This window comes from Xiphophorus couchianus, chromosome 19 (genome assembly GCF_001444195.1).
Source record: "Xiphophorus couchianus chromosome 19, X_couchianus-1.0, whole genome shotgun sequence".
NCBI lineage: Eukaryota > Metazoa > Chordata > Actinopteri > Cyprinodontiformes > Poeciliidae > Xiphophorus > Xiphophorus couchianus.
In genome coordinates this window covers 9,063,057-9,080,481 of record NC_040246.1, presented here as the reverse complement: position 1 = coordinate 9,080,481, position 17,425 = coordinate 9,063,057, and the positions used below count along the sequence as shown (strand labels likewise).

Below are 17,425 nucleotides of genomic sequence, written 5' to 3'. Positions count from 1 at the left end.
AAATAACATCTTTTTAAGTACAAAAAGATGGCCCTGAAGTTCGTGACAAGTATGTTTAACACCTTTTGAAAATCTAGTCTCTGACTTCAAAAACCATCATTGTGGGGAAAAGTCTAAATGTCCAAAGTTTCGACACTTTCAGGCTCTCAAGAAAGAAAGATGGGCTGTGATTTTTAAGAAAAACAAAAGCCTCTCATGCAGAATAATTTGTCTAAAGGCGGTTGAAACTGTGCCAACAAGCGACCCTCAACCTCTGTACGGCTGATATAAAAACCAAGACTTGGGCAGTGAAGCTTGGAGTGGACTGATAATGACACGTCGTTCTTTTCACTCTTAGAAAAAGGGAAAAAGAGTGAGGGAGTGCAGGAGATAAATAGAGAGAGGTAAAGAAAAGGAGAGAGAGAGGGAGAAAACGAGAGAGAGCAATTTGCTCTTTATTAAAGTGATACTTGGTAATGGCCTCATTCTCTGCTCTCAAAGACTCCATTTACACCCTGGATTATAGGGAAAAGCATAAAAGGGGATACACATGGGTGACTGTCAGTATCTTAGTGTCTGTAATGCCTCATATGAATACCTGGAGAGAAGTTGGTGACAATAACAGATGATTAGACAACATCTCCTTTTTTCTTTTCATTCTTATCTGCCTCCTTATTTTCCCTTTAAGTTTCTTGAGCTTTCATTTCAGTCTTTTTGCTTCATTATTTATCTTCTTTATTATCATTACGACTAAATCTACATGGGTCTGAATCATCTTGGTTTCTGATTTGCCACAGCCCCCTCAATCGCGCTCTTCTTCAACTACTGCTTTTTTATTCCGACACCAAATGGGCCGAGTTTGATCAATAGAGCGCTGTCCTCATTATCACGCACACACATGAGTGTGTAGACAGGTCTATTGTGTGGCTCTGAATGCAGAAAGTGTAATTCCCTGGATAAAGTATAAAGAGTGATGAGCGTCCATTAGCTGGCCAGGCACATTTAAAGCAATACCCCGACATTGTGAGTTCCAGCTCCGAGTCATTGAGAAGATGAAATGCTGCATGACGTGAATGGGGAGAAACATAGCCTCTAATTAGCTCAATGTAGTTCACCTTTTTCTTTTATATGCATTAGGCAAACATTTGGTTTGCTCTGGGGAAGAACAAAATACAGAAGACATCCCACACATACCTTTTATGAAATTACCCTTCATTTGAAACATCTCATGCTAAAATGTGCAAAGAAATCTTCCTGCTAGATTCGTTGCTTAGGTGAAAATCCTACATCCTTAAACTTAACGATGTAGGAAAGCCTGGGATAATCCAGGCTTTCTGTACATTTTAATGTAAAAGCCCCAGACTTTTCCAAACTTAAATTAGAAGGGTGTCATTCCTTTGAAAGCAGGCATGTCAAACTCATTTTCATTTTGGGCTAAATCGAGGTCATGAATTTTCTCAAAGGGCCAGTTGAGGAAAAATGTATTGATAAAACTACCCATTAATAAACTGTTAAAAGATTAACAAAAAGCTGCATCTTGTTAGTAATTCTTAAAATTAAACAGTACTGTATGTATTTTAGTACTACAGAGATAAAAACTGCTTTCATTTGACCGATAAAATAACATTCAAGCACGCAACTGTTGTATTTATAGTCCTATTTCCGTGGCCCTCATAAAAAGTTATGGCGGGCCGATTTGGCCCCCGGGCCTTTAGTTTGACACTTATGTTTTAAAGTAGAAACTCCAATGTTCACTGTGAATTTATTACTGGTATTTCTACGTTGTACAGGCTTTCCAAATATGAAACTTTGAAATAAAAAATAAAGACTAGATGACTGATTGGATGGATAGACTCATCAATACGTGGAAGGAGAGATCAATGGCTGTGTGTGGATAGACTGAGGTTTTTGAGAACAAAACAGGGAATGTTTAAAATCTTATTTCTTTATTCATACTTTTCCGGACCTGGAAAATACTCAAACACAAAACTAAACAAAAAACAACTGAAGTAAGCAAAGAAAAGAAACAAATTGACCAAAAAATAGCAGAATGATACTTTCAATATTAAGTTAGACAAGTGTAGCATTTCAACACAATTTTCCAGTGTTGTTTAGGAAGCCTTACCTTTTCTCCCAGGAGTTGAGTCCCAGTATGTTGATGAGGAGCCTACAATAGTAGAAGGCCGACTGAGGCGTCTCAGTCTCCGGTTCGGTCTGCTGCACTGCTCTCATGTTCAGCTCCTCACCTCTCTAAGGAGAAAACGTGTAAAGAAAATGAAGCACCAAGGATGATTTGATTTTACAGCTTCTGGGAAAAAAAAAAGGAATAACCAGTTTTAAAGGCAGCTCAATCAGTTGCTCTAGTTTGTAGCAAAACTCAAATCACAGATAAGACACCAAACTATTTGTATGGTTTTTGCCTCAGATGTAAAAATAAGATGCAGCTTCCAACAATTTTACTAAAAGCCACTCTTTCATGATACGTTCATCTATTATGTAATGGCTGACTCATTAAGAAAATTGCCCATCGTATAAAGCTTGTTGGATGGATCTCATTTGTATGGAATGGAACAATAAAAAAAAAGTTTAGACTGCTTGCAGAGACGGCCACAGAGACAGGAATAACAAACCAAAGCTTACACTACATGGAGATTATTTTTTATAAGGAGAATCTAAACAACGCACATGAAGGACAAACTCGCGCTCTGCAGCACTCTGTTTCAAGATGGCGTTGATCACATCATTCTCCTGCTTCTCTGACACACACCCTGGAGGGGGGGCTGGGATGTTGAGTGGCATGCCTGTGAGAACCAATGGGGAATCAAAATTAGTTTGGAAACTTTATTTGGTTTTACAGCTTTATATTTGAAACATTACAATACACTAGTTCATAAACTCTAGTCTAACTTCAATATATGAAAAAAAGCTTGCATTTTATTACTTTTTTTAAAGGTTAAGTCATTGTTTTAGCTCACATAACCAAACATACCTGCTCTCTGTAGACACTCTGGACTCGAGTAACCCAGATACTGCAGCATCTCATCCAGCGCATCATCTCCATCTTCCAGAGAATTCCACGCTGGCACCGCCTCCCGACACACTCGCTTAGCTAGTGGTGGAGCAAGAAGCTTTTCCGAACCAGAATCCTCGTCCACGTGATGGACATGCATCTCTGCCTCCTCCTCCTGCTCTATCTCTTCCACATGTTCAACGTTTCCCCCTCCTTCTGGATCTTCCCTCTCCTCATCACCAACTTTTCCTTCCTCCTCGGCTACTTGAAACTCTTGTCTGTCACTTTCCATCTCTCTTTCTTCCTCCTCCGGCCCCCGCTCCTCCTGCCCGTCTACTTCATCATCTTCCTCCTTCAACTCCATCTTGTTCTGCAGACCTCCTGATGGAGTGCGTAATTGAAGGTTTGCGCTGCGCGGCGACTGCGTCTGTGTTAAAAGTGTGCGCGCCGGACTGTTCGGGGAGCACAGCGGAGGCCCGTAGAGGACTGCCGAGTCCCAGGAGTGTTTTCCTGCAACATCTCGGATGATGACACGGACGCAAGCAGGAGCAGAGGACAAGCCAGCCGTCATTCCTCCTCCCGGGACACCGGACTCTGATCGGATCTGAAAAAAACAGGAACAGCAGGAAATGCCAAAGTCCTGAAATTAAAATGCAACGAATGACAATAACAGTAGATGCATATCCAGATCTGGAAAAATCAAACTACACACTTTTTCAGACCATGCAGGAATACTGTACCTAGGATCTAAAAATGTAATCATCAGCTCAGTTAAGATAAACTGTCATTATGTCAGAAAAAAAAAACAAAAAAACAACTTGTCCAGATGACGTTACCTGGAGAACAGAGAGCAGTGTGGAGCCGTTCAGAACCAGAAACTGAAGGTTGGGCGAATTGAAGAGTTCTGGTCCGAGATCTGGACTCCCACAGAAAGGATTGTCTTGGTTTTCACACACCTGTGAACAGACTTCAAGTTAGCAAAGTACAAAAAAAATAATAATAACAAAACAATATTTAAATGAATCCCTCTCCTTTAGTAAGGAGCTATAAAATCTTAATAGACCAAAAAGTTAGAGCACCTGACTGGACAGAGTTGCTGGCCCTCCGGACATTGGATAATGTCCCAGATGATTCACCAGATGGGTTATAACGGTTCTGGCTGCAATGGAAACCAGGCCTTGCTGGATACGGCTACGAACTGCAAAGAACAAAAGAGTGTTCTTCTAGCTAAGTTGTTTCATTTTAATTTCCCTTTACGTGTGTTTACTTGGTATAATTTGTCACATCGTTCACACACATACAAAATCATCATATAATTGCAACAAAGTTGTTGACAATAAATCCACAAGGATCTATCCTACAATCATGATTATTCATAATAATTGTTGGTCTCTGCCCAAATCATGGCTGTCAAACATATCAGCAGATCTAACAATTCCTAAAATAAATGGAGTTGACGCATTTTTAAAAAACCTATTTTTACATTTTGGATTGAGGACTTCCTGATATCTCATGGGGGAGTTAAGATGTTAAGTAGGGATTTACTTCTCTGTCCTACCATCGTAAATGCAAATATTATGTTTCAAAACAATTTTGAAACTCAGATTAGGCTTTCCAGCAACAAATACCCAAGTGGGTCTGAAAGGGTTAAAAGGATATGCATGTGGAAAAACCTCTCTCGCTCACTGTTAAGTATGGGTTATACAATGAGCCTATTTCTCTTCCAAAATGCCCTGGGAAATCAGTGAAACCTCATGGGATCATGAACTCTTTAGAAGTAAAAGGACATTTCAAATAAAATCTGCTACTTTCTATCAGTAAATTCAAAACATACAGCAAATACAAAATTTACTTCCATCTCAGTCCTCAGAACTAATGGAAATCTTTAAGGTGAACTGACACAAAAGCTGAACAAAACTAAGATTTAAATGTAAAATTCTGTGTTATTTAACAAGTTCAAGACATTGAAATTGTTATGTGCCTTATTCTAACTGAATGAAGGTCGTCTCCCCGCAGAAGAAGCCAATGTCATTATATACAGCCCTGAAAGTAGATCCTTGTTAATCAACACTGTCACATAGAAAAGCACACAATGATGCATGCAGACTTCCTAATGAGTCCTTATTGACAGATTGATTGGTGAGTACAGATATGTATTGATCAGGCACCCTCAGTGACACCCTAAACCTCAGGGCTTGGCTCAGGATAAGGAGACAAAATGAGGAAAAGAGAGAAAACTTAGTGAAGGTAGTAGGATGTTGCAGAAGTTAAAAATAAAACCGAAGAAAAACGAGAAGAGAAGAGAAGACAATACGAGAGACGAAAAGAGGAGACGGGAGAAGAGAAGCATGGTGCATCAAGGTGATTCAGTCATTAGACTCCTCTCTGAGTCCCGTTGGATCATAGCAGGAGGCAATAAAGTCACTCACATGGATGCACGAAAGGTGTGTCTGCATACACATACCTTTCCGGTCAAACTGTGCAAAGATTTTGTGGATTTGTGTGCGCGTTTCTGTGTCCGTGCATCACTTTGCATGAGCAGAACACACGTTGGCTCATTACAGAGCTAGATTGGATAAATTACCTTCAGTGACAGGCTGCAGTTTGCTGGAGCGCTCCGAGTCTGGGCTGTGCAGAGGTTCTGGTTCGCGGAGGCTCTCTAATGGCAGGAACGGGTCGTAGTCTGAACTCGACAGGTCCGACAGCTGTAGTGGGAAGTACTTGGGACTGCTGAAAGACTGCGCTCCATAAACGCACCCATGCAGGACCTGTACAGGTTACAAAGAAAGCAGTTTTAAAAAAGCCCAACTGTATCTGTGTTTCACTGGCGAAGGCACTGCAGCAGCTACAGACACGTTTACCTTGTAAATACAGCTGAGCAGCGTTTTGGTCGGTTGCTCCCTTTCTGGGGGGCTTCGTGTTTGTACAGGCTGGAGAAGAGTCTTTGGGGGCAGAGCCATTACCCAGTCCAACAAACACAACAGAAGGGAAACTACTAGCTGCAGAAAACACAGCAAGACACGAATGAACCCGCTTTCTGTGGACGTCTCGTTCTACAGAACGTTTTGAAAAGCGTACAGAGATTTGTTACCCTCTTATCCAGCTCATAAGAGGAGGACTCGGTGCTAGGCAGCAGATATGTGATAGTGGCAATCAGAATCTAAAGGGGAAAAAACAGACAAATCTAGTTTAGGACTTTAAAATTGTAGTAATTTTATAAAATAGAAAGTCTCTAATATGGAAAAGTACCTCTACAATCTTCTTTGGCATGTCAGGGGGGAATTTCTGAAGATGATCCACGTAACTGATCAGGAGGTGAAGGATGTCCGAGGCCACTAAGGCAACAGTCTTATTGGGGTACTAAGAGATGGAATAAAATTATTTAAACAGAACCTAAAGTGAACAGAAAAAACTAATCAGTTCTCCTCTTGTCATTACTTATTAAACAAAGAAAAACAACATGAAGGACAGTAGAACATACAATCATTCAACAACCTGTAAAATCACCTTTAGCAGCAATAACTCTTATTAACTGTTTTCTGTCTGTTACACCATTGCATGAAAATCTTGGCCCACTTTTATTATTGTTATTGCTTCAGTTCTTTGAGATTTGCAAAAATTAGTTTTCTGCACAACTTTTTTAAAGTCCTACTACAGAATTCCAGTCGGATTGAGGTCAGGGCTTTCACTGAGCCATTGATACTTGTTGCTGTTTTTTTGTTATTATTATTTCAATCATTTTGATGTAAATCTTCTACTGTGTTTGGGATAATTGTCATTTTAATGACTGTGTTGGACAAGTTTCTGCTGTTGAACAGATGGCCTCAAATGTGACTCTAGAAACCTTTAGTATGCAGAGAAGTTCAGGGTCAACTCAATGTCAGTAAGGTGGCCTAAGTTATTGTCCCTCCACCACTATCCCAGTTTGATTTTAGAAATGTTAGGCCTGACATATTTATACTTATACACATGACAAATTGCAATCCATTGTTTTATGTATTCAATAAAATTCAACACACATAAGAAAGAGATGCATTTTTGTAAACATAACCCATCTTTTGTTTGATTTTGTTGCTTATTACCTATTCACTCACACCAATGATGTCAAAACTTATTACATTCAGCGCTAAATCTCCAAGTTGAAAACTGTCTAAGTGAACCACAAAAGTTCATTGTAGCTAAATAAAAATGAAAATAAATATATGGTGCCTTTTTAAGTAAAAACAATCTGCTAAAGCAAAAAAAATAAACAAGCAAACTATATAACCAGATTTTTGTTGAAAATGAACTTATAGAAAGGCTCATGCACCATTGGTCATTATAGCACAAGCCTACAATTTCTAGGATACTGAGGGTGATTTTTTTTTTTTTTTTATCTGAGCTCTGCAACCCAGAGGTCAATGTAAAAGTTTGTCAATGTTTGTGGTTCTATTTACCACGAAATTAAGCTGAATGCAGAAACACTAATACATTAAAAATAATTTAAATCATAATAATATAACAATTTGTTACATACATTTTGAATTTTTGTAAGAAGCTTTAAATAATATCTGTCAAATTAAACTAAAATCTGTAGCCGTCGGTAAACTGTACAATGTCACGATAAAACTCAGAGTGATTAATGAGAAAAGGCTGGATTTAAACCTCAGGCACAAACAAGAGCCAATGTCTGAAAACCAAAAATGTTTGTTGATGAAAGGAAAGGAAGATGAGGCGGCCAAGAGGAGGAAGTGGCTCTGCATGGAAATATGACAATCCCTTAAGCTTTGTGTATAATTGTGTGTACATGTAACAGAGCCTGTAGCTGAGGCGACTGGCTGCTGCTACCAAAGCAAGAGATTCAGAATTGAAGAAGACATGAGTGTATATTTATGTAAGAGAGAGAGTGTGAGTGTGTGTGTCACAGCTTGCAGCATTCCCTTTGGATTAGTCTCCTATCTGAAGGAGAACCAAACATATTTGCAGTCCAGGTTTTGCTCCCAAGAGCAAGTGAATGGAAATGTGCACTGGTGCAGTTCCTTAAAAAAAGAAAAAAAAAAAAAACATTGGCTGCCGATACACAAACTGGGGATTCCAAGATCTAAAAGGTATGTGTGTGTCTGCTTCTGTCCATCTAGAACCACTTGGCTCCGGATGAGACAGTAAATGTTGGACAGCATTGTTCTGATCCACTGGCCTGTCGTTACAGAGCCGGACAATAACAACTGCGACAGTTTTACAAGGAGAAGCAAACATCTCCAGTCGCAAATATTAGGCTGTTATTCTGGTGCAACCAAATGATCTACAACTAAAATGTAAATAGCTATTTTTTCTACATAAAAAAACAAACTCATAAATAGAGTTATACAGTGAGGGGTAGAAATTATTTTTAGAATTTTTTACAAGAATCAATCTAAATCACCAGATTTCTCCAAAACAGCTCTTTATTTTTGTTAATTTTACAACAAATTTATTTACAAACTATAGTTATAATTATAAAAATACAGTAATGCTAATCAAGATCAGGGATGCTGCTAACAATAATTTTAGTAATGGATTATTGTTCCAACTATTCTGACAATTAATCGAAAAAAGAAATTCATTCTTCAGTTTTCTCATTTAACCAAGCTTTTTTCAAGCTAACCAACCAATAACTGAACAGCAAACTGTGCTTAGTGGGAGATTTATTTTCAGAATCTGCACCAGGTGAAGCTAAAGTGAGTTCTGTGTACAACATATTTACAAAGACGGTTTTTCAGCTGTAATGCAAAATGTACAGATTTTCGCACGTTTTTGGTTTGTTTACTGCACTGAGAATATTATTTTTACAGCCTTTTGGGGTTAGTATAATCCAATTTACAGTTAATCAATTGCTAAATTAGTTCACCATTATTTTAATAATTGATTCATCATGATTAATGTGACTATTTCAGCCTTAATAAAGCTATGCAATTTAGTATTCATTAATTCATGCTGGGGGGAAAAAAAACAGATGCTTAAACCAAAAATTGTTAGCTTCCTCACAGATTCAAAGTCCAGAATTTGACTGAGGTTCATGTTCAAAATCCTCAGTGTCCCATCATAATTTCAGTAGCCTTTGTGGTTCTTTAAGCACTACTGAATAACTCACCAAGACCCTGCTTAGACCATCCACATTCTGGCTCATTTTTATTCTTTTTTAACCTTATAATAGGGTCGTCATCCAGTGTGAGTGAAGTGGAACATGTGATAGCAGTGAGTGCTACAACATGTAGGATGTATAAAAAAAACTGGGACAGAATATGACTCATAATTATAAAGCCTACCTTCAGGGTCACACAGATTACATTGAGAGCTTCTTTAATCTGAGGATGTTCAGTTCCATGAGCCAACTCTTCACACAGCCAGATACCCAGGCTGCACAAAGCCACACATCTGACAGAGCAGGGACAGGAGCAGCGAGTTATGAAACACACACTCAAAGGTTGTTTTTTTTTATTAAAAAAACATTATCTGACACCACCTTATGTTTGTTTAAAAAAAACAGAACTATAGAACCGTTTAAGTTACAGAACCCATACCTTGCAGGGGCAGAGGGTTCATCCCTGGCAGAGGTCAGGATGGTTTTGATAATGTGTTCCTTAAAAAACAACAACAAAGATTTAAAGACTTTGTCAGCTACAACAACAGAAAACGTCTACAATTGGTGCTTGTAATGAAGAGTCATTTTAAGTGGTATGCAAACTATAGCACACAATCAAGTTAACACAAAAAGTTAAGACAAATTCACACACTTGTTGGTCTTTTCAGTCGGTGTTAATGATCGCTTAGTGATTCAAAACCGGGTTCTGGCTCGTAAGAAACCAAAGAGAGGGCCTGAGGTGCTGCCTCGCATGGCATTAACTGTTTACACAGCAACAACAACGCAAACAACATTACTCCCACAGCTCTGAGCCGTTTCAGGAATAGCTGATGAGACATTAACCTAATATTCTGTGCTGAGATCCCCTATGGACAAGCAAACCTGAGTTAAAACATCAAGACTGACCTGGATGACACAGGAAAATAGATAAAAGTTTTTGAACATTTTTAAAAAGCATATTTCATCCTACGCCTGTGGCTGCCATGGCGACCTGCTCCAACCACACAAATCACGTACCTTGACTTCAGGGAATTTAGTCCGTACAATGTCAGCAGTGGTCGGATGGAGAGCAGCAAGTTCCTCGTAAAAGTTGGGGAAACACACAAGGGACCCAAGAAGAATCTGGGCCTCGACTCTTGGAGCCTCGGAGAAAAAAAAGGGAAAGCAAATTAAATACATTTCTCAATTATTGTCTATTCACAACTTGACATTTTTTGAAAACATTTAAGTCAGTGTATTCCTCTTTAAGACTCAGTGCATCCTTGTGCCTTACATTGAGTGATGAACATGCAGTGACTCTGGAAGCTGCGATGATAAAGTCCAGGATCAACATGGTGGCTCCAGGAAGACCGATGCTGAAGAACCTGGGACTGCAGTGCTTGATGATGGTGTTCACAATGTCCTGAAGAAGACAGTTTGTCAAAAAGAAAAAACACCATTTCTCAATATGAACCAGAATTATTATTTAGGGGCCAACTGCTTTGCAAATGTTTTGACTAACCCCTCTATTTTCTTATATTTTGTGTCTAAGTAGCCAGAATTGCAATTCTGGCAATTCTTCCAGTAGTCATGTATCAATTCCTCCCCAGGTTTTCTAAAGATTGCTCTGAAGCAGTTCAGAAAACCAGATATTCTCTACTGTACAACCATTAAAAAAGGTCTGATGTCTTTAGCCAAAAACCTGGAAATGGTCTGTCACTGGATGTTTAGTAGGATAATAACCTAAAATGGTTGAATATTAATCTTTATCTGTCACAAATCCTTCAGAAAAGCTCTGGACTTAGCTTAAGAGAAAAGTGCATAAGGTTGTTTGCTCCAACCTTGTCAAATGTTAAAAGATAGGACTAAGACATATTCTAGTGGCAGAAAAGGGGTTTGTGCAAATGTCCACTCTATAATACCCCACTGCAAGCAGACAGTGGCAGAAATATTTGATTCATTAATGATATATTGAACATTTTATCTGCCATTAAAGTATCATTAAATATTCAATAAAATCTCCCAAGCTGAGTTGAATTTTCCCCATTGTTAGTCGTATTGTTTACAATTGAATCCCCTTGTAACACAGACCTGGTCCTGGTGCAGCAGCCCTTGGTGCATGATGTTGTAGAAGTGCATGAGAAAGTCGGTGTTTGGGGAAACATCTTGACGTCTTTTCATTATCCTACAAATTAATTTGTAGGCATGAAGCTTTCCCTGCTTGTAACGCTCAGTCAGCATGGTGGCCTAAAGGAAATATGCAGACAAGCATAAAAAATCTATTAAATGAAAATCTACTTGGCTTATTTTTCTTCCCTGTAATATGAAGCAAATATATTTCCACTGTAATTTCACAGACATACTAGCCCATATTCCATCACAAAGACACTTCTTAAAGCAAATTCAAAGGCCCTAGTGGTGCGTTGTAGACAAATACAAATTTGTCTACAAAATCGATGGCAATCATGGCACTAAATTCAAAGGCATAAGAACTTCTGCTCTTGACACCACTTTGTTAAAAATGTAAATTCTGTTGCGACACTTTCAGGCGCTGCAACCATCTTCTGATGTCTATTTATTTCTCATTTTGTACTATTTATTTCTTTATCTTTGTATATTATGTATATACACATAATCTGCATCTTAACTCGAGTCGAGCAAATCTCAATCTCGTTATAATCTGTTGATGACAATGACAATAAATCTTATCTTATCTATCTTATTTTGATCACATTTACCTTGAAGAGCCACGGGGTGAGGATTCTTAGAGGAGGAATCAGAACAGGAGGTGGGGGGGATGACTGGTTGTCCAGAGAAATCCCCAAATTATCCCTGATCTGAAAACAGAAATGCCACTAAACTCAGATCCTGGGTGAAAATTTTGAAATTATTTCAAAATAATAACAGACAGACAGATTTATCTGTACTAACCTTGGCCAAGTTCTGCCACAGTTCACACAAGTAATCAAAAACCTGAGCATGGATTTCTGGGTCTTTGATGGTGTTAACATCTCCCAGGATACCCAGCATCCTCCTCCACATAACCGTGGCAACATCTGCGTGCCATCCAGTTAGAGAGCCGCCTGCCATCACACTGCAGTCCTCGCTGGGGAACTCGCTTGTTTCTGGAATCAATACGTCAATCAGAGACTCTTGTTTGGTTGAAGGAGAATAAAGCGAGAACATTTAAAGGATCTTTGTAATGTTTACATTCTTAAACTATTTATCCCCCCCTGTCCCTCCCACTGTCAATTTTACCTAGATCATCTGGGGTCTGGAGTACAGAGCTGTGGAGTTTCTGGTCCAGCTGCAAGTGTGTGTGTGAATGACTGTGTGTGTGATCAGCGTGCTCAGCTGTCAGCGTGGCTGGGGAGGGGGTCTGGGAACGGGAGCCCCCGAGGGAATGCATGGGCGAGGCACTCTCAGAGCCTAACCAAGAGTCAGAAAGACATGTAGAATTGAACAGAGAACCAAACATCTCCTGATTATAATTGTTTCTGGTGCTTATTACTGGACAAATTCACAGAAACGTACCAGTAACGGTAACCGTGTGGCTAAGGCTGCTGGTCTCTGAGTCCATGTGGAGTGTCGTCAAACTGGCCACTTCGGGCTCGTCACAGGCTAAGCCCCCTCCTAGACTGTCCTGGTCCAGTGAGCTGCCTCGGCCGCCTCCTGTAGAACCTGCTCCTCCTCCACATGCATCTGAACTGAATGTAAAATCTAAAAAAAAGAGAAAGAAAACACAATATTTTATGGCTAGATGGTTGGAGCCAAAATGTTCTTTAGACCAGGGGTTTGCATCACATGGAAATGGAGATGCAAGTGACTCTTCATAACTTTGGCAAAAAGTAATTAAGGACCAACAAATGGATTAAAATAAAAATATGACAACAAGAACATGTTTTAGCAATTTTCCAGATTTTTTAATAGAAAAATTGCACTTATTTACTAAAGAATGACTCCAAAATAATCAGTAATTAGGTCTTTAGGTTGGAAACTATGTGCTTGACAGGCTTGATTGTGTGCCCAGACAAAGATTTTGACTTTTACTTTAAGCACTCCTATATACAGTACGTCTTTGTTTAAACATCTAAAAATAGAAATACAATTTTAAATACAAAAACACATTTTCTATAGTAAATATTTATGAAAAATTATAAGCAGTCTAGTTTTTCAAAAGATCATGTAACGTTTCTGGCGATAAGCATGTTTTATTTAGCTGGACAAATGGCTCTTTCAAATACAAAGGTTGCAGATCCAAGTTTTAGACCGTGATGTGACATGTTGATAATTCAACTACGATTTGGTATTTTGTGCAGCTACAGTACAGTCTGTTGAACTGTAAAACGATATCTCCGGGATTTCATACAGAACAAATAAAAACAAAACTAATAACAATAAACAAAAGAACTGATTCAGATTTTTGTTCTCTTTATACCTTAGGAGTGCATCAGAGATAAAGTCAGTTTCTTACTGTCAAATTTGCATGCTGAATACTGAAAGGCATTAAAGGAATCCGACTGGCTGTCTGAGCTGATGACATCGGAACCACTGGCACTAGCAGGTGACGTCCACTCAGAGGGAACTCCGGGGTCATCAACAGGTCGAGGGTCATCTGTGGGTCTCGACCCCACCCCCTGACCGGCCTCCAGGAGCTCTGGCAAGTCCTTGGGAACCTCAAGACCCACTGGACTGCTTCCTCGACGACCCTGTTCGTCAGAGGGACAGTGGTGCTTACAACTTTGATGATTTATGCCAATATAATTACAAATAAATGTATCCAAGATTTACTGACCACTGTCCCTTTGTTTCTCAGTCTTTCCTGAATGAACTCATCCATCAGGTCAGAAAAGTTTGGGTTGCTGCTTCCAACATCGCTGGACACGGGGCGGGCCTTCTGGACCACCTCCTCTTTGTTGGCTACACACACGCAAAAGCAAATAAACTTTGAGAAAGCTTTTGCAGTCAAACACATGATTACTTAAAGGGAAAGAAGTAATAAAGTATAAGTCAGGGGAGGACGTATCAGGATTTTTAAAGCATGGAAAACCTTAGAAAAAGCTTGTTCATCACCAGAGGAACACCTTCCCAACGACAGGTAGCTTTAGGATTGTTCAGGTAGCTGAACGTTGTTATTTAGGGATCAAAATATTAAGATACTGAAAACTAACTTGTTCAACTACAGGCCTAAATCAGTCAACAACACTGAGAGCAGTCATCTAGAGCAATTTCTTACTATAATGTTAATTTATGAAAGATTTTTCATGACATTATCTCAAATGAGAAACCATGTGTTATTTTTGTTATTCCATCTGCAAAGGAATATCAAAAGCTTAAAAAACAAGAAATTGAGTTCCTGAGCATATATTAATGAAAAGAACTACATAAATTGAAAGGAAAAAAGGGTTTAATTCCTGAGAAACAGAATTTAATATTCTTTTGTTGTTAAAACAGCTCCATTAGTTTAGCTCAATTTATCAGAACTGCATATCATCTTGACACAACACTGATGTTGTTGTGCTTCAAAAAATTATCAACTCGTTAAGTATAAACCTATAGGTTTAAATATCCTATTATTTCAAGTTGACTGGTTTGAAAACAAGTGGAATTATTTTCAGTTGTCTGTTTCAAAAATGTGAATGAGTTTATTAACTTCAGAAAGTCAGACTTTATATGTTGAAAACTAGAACATTCCAGAGTTACAAATGATTTTCTGTACTTTAGTAAACTTTGTTGCAAATTCTAGGAACTTTTTAAGACTGTGGAGAAACGGTGAATAACACAGGATTGGTTATGTCAGCTACCGCTATCAGCTTCGTCTAAGGCCAATAAATTGTGAGATTTATGGATAGTTATTCTCAACATTTTCTTCAGATGCATAACAGCAGCAGATTATTAAACAATATGAATTTATATTAAAATATCACAACACTCATAACATAGACTGAATCTAATGCCTCTCCTAATTGTGAGAGCAGTCCGGATGTGAATGTACTTTAGGGGTTCTTGAGGATTGTTAAATAAACAAAAAGCCAAAACAGCAGGCGTACCACATCTCAGATAAGCAATGCAGGAGTTAAACTGAATCATGCACAAAAAGTAAAAGAGAGAGTATCACTTAGTCAAACAAGTAGCAAACCAGAGGTCTAATATTAGTGCAGTTATGATTCTTTGGCTTAATGTTATTAGCTTGGATGCAACGAAAGCGATTGGGGTGAGTGTAAAAGCAGGAAGCAATTAAAAGTTCAAGACTGTTCTGGAGTAAATCTGCCACCTTCTTTGCAGATCAAATCTATCTCATGGATCTATGGCTGCTTCCAGGCCAATAACAGGAAGGAATTTAGTCAATAAAGCTTTCAGTTACTCAACGCAAAGTGTCAGGATTTCCTTTATGGCCACCAGACTGGCTTCAAAATACCACAGCCGCTCATAAACATTAAACTGTGGGGGCGTGCCGTGGTGGCGTAGGGGTTAGCACGACCCATGTTTGGAGGCCTTGAGTCCTCGACGCGGCCGTTGCGGGTTCGACTCCCGGACCCGGCGACATTTGCTGCATGTCTTCCCTCCTCTCCTTCCCCATTTCTGTCAGCCTACTTTCGTAAAAAGGGACACTAGAGCCCACAAAAAGACCCCCTGGAGGGGTAAAAAAAAAAACATTAAACTGTGAAGCCTTGCAGGTTTAATATTACCTCTATCTGCAATGTGAAGTAACATGAAACAAATCCAAACTATGTTCTGCACACAATTAGCCTGTTGCAACTGCAAAAAGATTACCCGAGAGTAGCATGTTAGAAGTCAAAAAACTGTAATGGTTATTTGCCATCATGAGTGAATGGAATATGATTTTCAATCAACAGATGTATCAACATTTTTCTTCCCCCAATAATTATAAATGAAAGATTATTTCATTCCTGCTGCACCTCAAACTGCTCAAGAGTGAGTGATACAAAGGCCTTTCCTAATGGAGTCTCCTAAAAAGATTTGCTCATAGGAATATAATACAGATAGTAAGATTTTCCAACCTAAAGATTAATGTTGATCCCTTAGTCTAATAGGACGATTATGGTAAATAAAGTCTTGAATTGTTAGCAGCCGAAGTGGATTTAGGGTAAGAGCAATAATTTAATTTTACCCAAATATTTCTTCTGACTGGAAACAATAATAATTTTAGGGAGTGGTCCAGTATGCAATCTGCTCTTTAAATTTGTATGACTATTAGTTTAAATAATCTTAGAAATTGGTAAAGATCTGATTATTTTTATTAGGCTTTATTAAATAAAACCCTAGCCCTGAAAGAGAATGCGCTTTAACCATGACTGTAGCTTAAAAAAAACAACAAAAAAAACACAAGTAAATTTGCCGTCAGTGGATTCATGCAAGGAAACAACCTCTATTTCAACACTGCTGTTAAAATAGCTCAGGATGCCACAGCATCACTTCATTACCTGTGTTACAAATAAGCTGACAAAACAAAAGAAAAAGTGGCACTTGTTGAGAAAAAACAAAAACAGGTTGAGAAAAGGAGATGTAGCAGCAGCTCCACATCAAGACAGATTCAAATGATGAATCTCTGTGCGCTCATAAAACATTTTCACCAAACTTTCAACTCAGGATGAGAATCAACAGAAATATTTGTAATGGTGGTTAAATAGTGACCATTAACTTAATATATGGGCAAATAACCATTTCAGCAAACTTTATTTCTTCCTTACTGAATTAAGTTCACCCTGTCACTGCCATGACACTGGTTATTCTCAAAAGGCCCTGTGCTGCCATCTAGTGGAGTGGAAATGTATAGCATATTTTCCTACTTAATATTCATTGTCCTACAGCAAACAAGGGTCTGAAGCTGGAAAATCCAGCTAAACATCCAATATCATTCTCAATTGCAGTTAGTTTTAGTTTTGTTGATGTTTTTAACTTTTTTCCAGACAGTAGATTGTCATTTTCTTCTACAGTTTCCAGGAGCAAGTAAAAGAGACTCAAAGAGGCTGCATGCAAAAGTTGAGGAGAGGGAGGAGAAGATGGGGAAGGAGGTGCAAAGGTTAAAATCCCGAAGCCCTTAAAAAAGAGAGGACAGGGATGGAGCTTCTGGCCTACAGAAACAAGTGACAGGAGGTGGAAGGACGTGGGGTCCTTGAAAGGAGGCAGGCTGGAGGAGGGGGGGGGGGGGGGCTACGTTCAAGAGCAAAACATCAACAGGGAGTTTCAGGTTCAGTCCAAGAGCAAGATGATGAGTTTCAGCCAAAAATATCATTCCATCATATCAAACCAGTTAAAAACAGCCAAAAAGGAAAGAGAACGGCTGGTGTTTGTGTGTTCGTGAACATTTCTCTCCACTGTTTTGTCTTCTCTGA

General features: G+C 38.9%; 1 protein-coding gene across 7 annotated transcripts in view; it reads right to left on the bottom strand.

Annotated features, from left to right (window-relative positions):
- ralgapa1 (Ral GTPase activating protein catalytic subunit alpha 1) overlaps positions 1-17,425 on the bottom strand; it is a 62,480-nt gene that overhangs the window by 28,150 nt on the left and 16,905 nt on the right. For all 7 annotated transcript variants that reach the window (XM_027999781.1, XM_027999785.1, XM_027999784.1 and 4 more), the window contains 20 exons: positions 13,864-13,988; positions 13,543-13,777; positions 12,603-12,788; positions 12,327-12,497; positions 12,000-12,193; positions 11,807-11,905; positions 11,160-11,315; positions 10,363-10,491; positions 10,107-10,232; positions 9,529-9,587; positions 9,274-9,382; positions 6,239-6,349; positions 6,081-6,149; positions 5,851-5,988; positions 5,574-5,757; positions 4,069-4,187; positions 3,826-3,945; positions 2,969-3,593; positions 2,665-2,780; positions 2,105-2,229 (listed from right to left, as the gene is read on the bottom strand). In XM_027999781.1, coding sequence (XP_027855582.1) covers positions 2,105-2,229; positions 2,665-2,780; positions 2,969-3,593; positions 3,826-3,945; positions 4,069-4,187; positions 5,574-5,757; positions 5,851-5,988; positions 6,081-6,149; positions 6,239-6,349; positions 9,274-9,382; positions 9,529-9,587; positions 10,107-10,232; positions 10,363-10,491; positions 11,160-11,315; positions 11,807-11,905; positions 12,000-12,193; positions 12,327-12,497; positions 12,603-12,788; positions 13,543-13,777; positions 13,864-13,988 — 3,196 coding nt within the window. The remainder of the gene's footprint in view (positions 1-2,104; positions 2,230-2,664; positions 2,781-2,968; positions 3,594-3,825; positions 3,946-4,068; positions 4,188-5,573; positions 5,758-5,850; positions 5,989-6,080; positions 6,150-6,238; positions 6,350-9,273; positions 9,383-9,528; positions 9,588-10,106; positions 10,233-10,362; positions 10,492-11,159; positions 11,316-11,806; positions 11,906-11,999; positions 12,194-12,326; positions 12,498-12,602; positions 12,789-13,542; positions 13,778-13,863; positions 13,989-17,425) is intronic.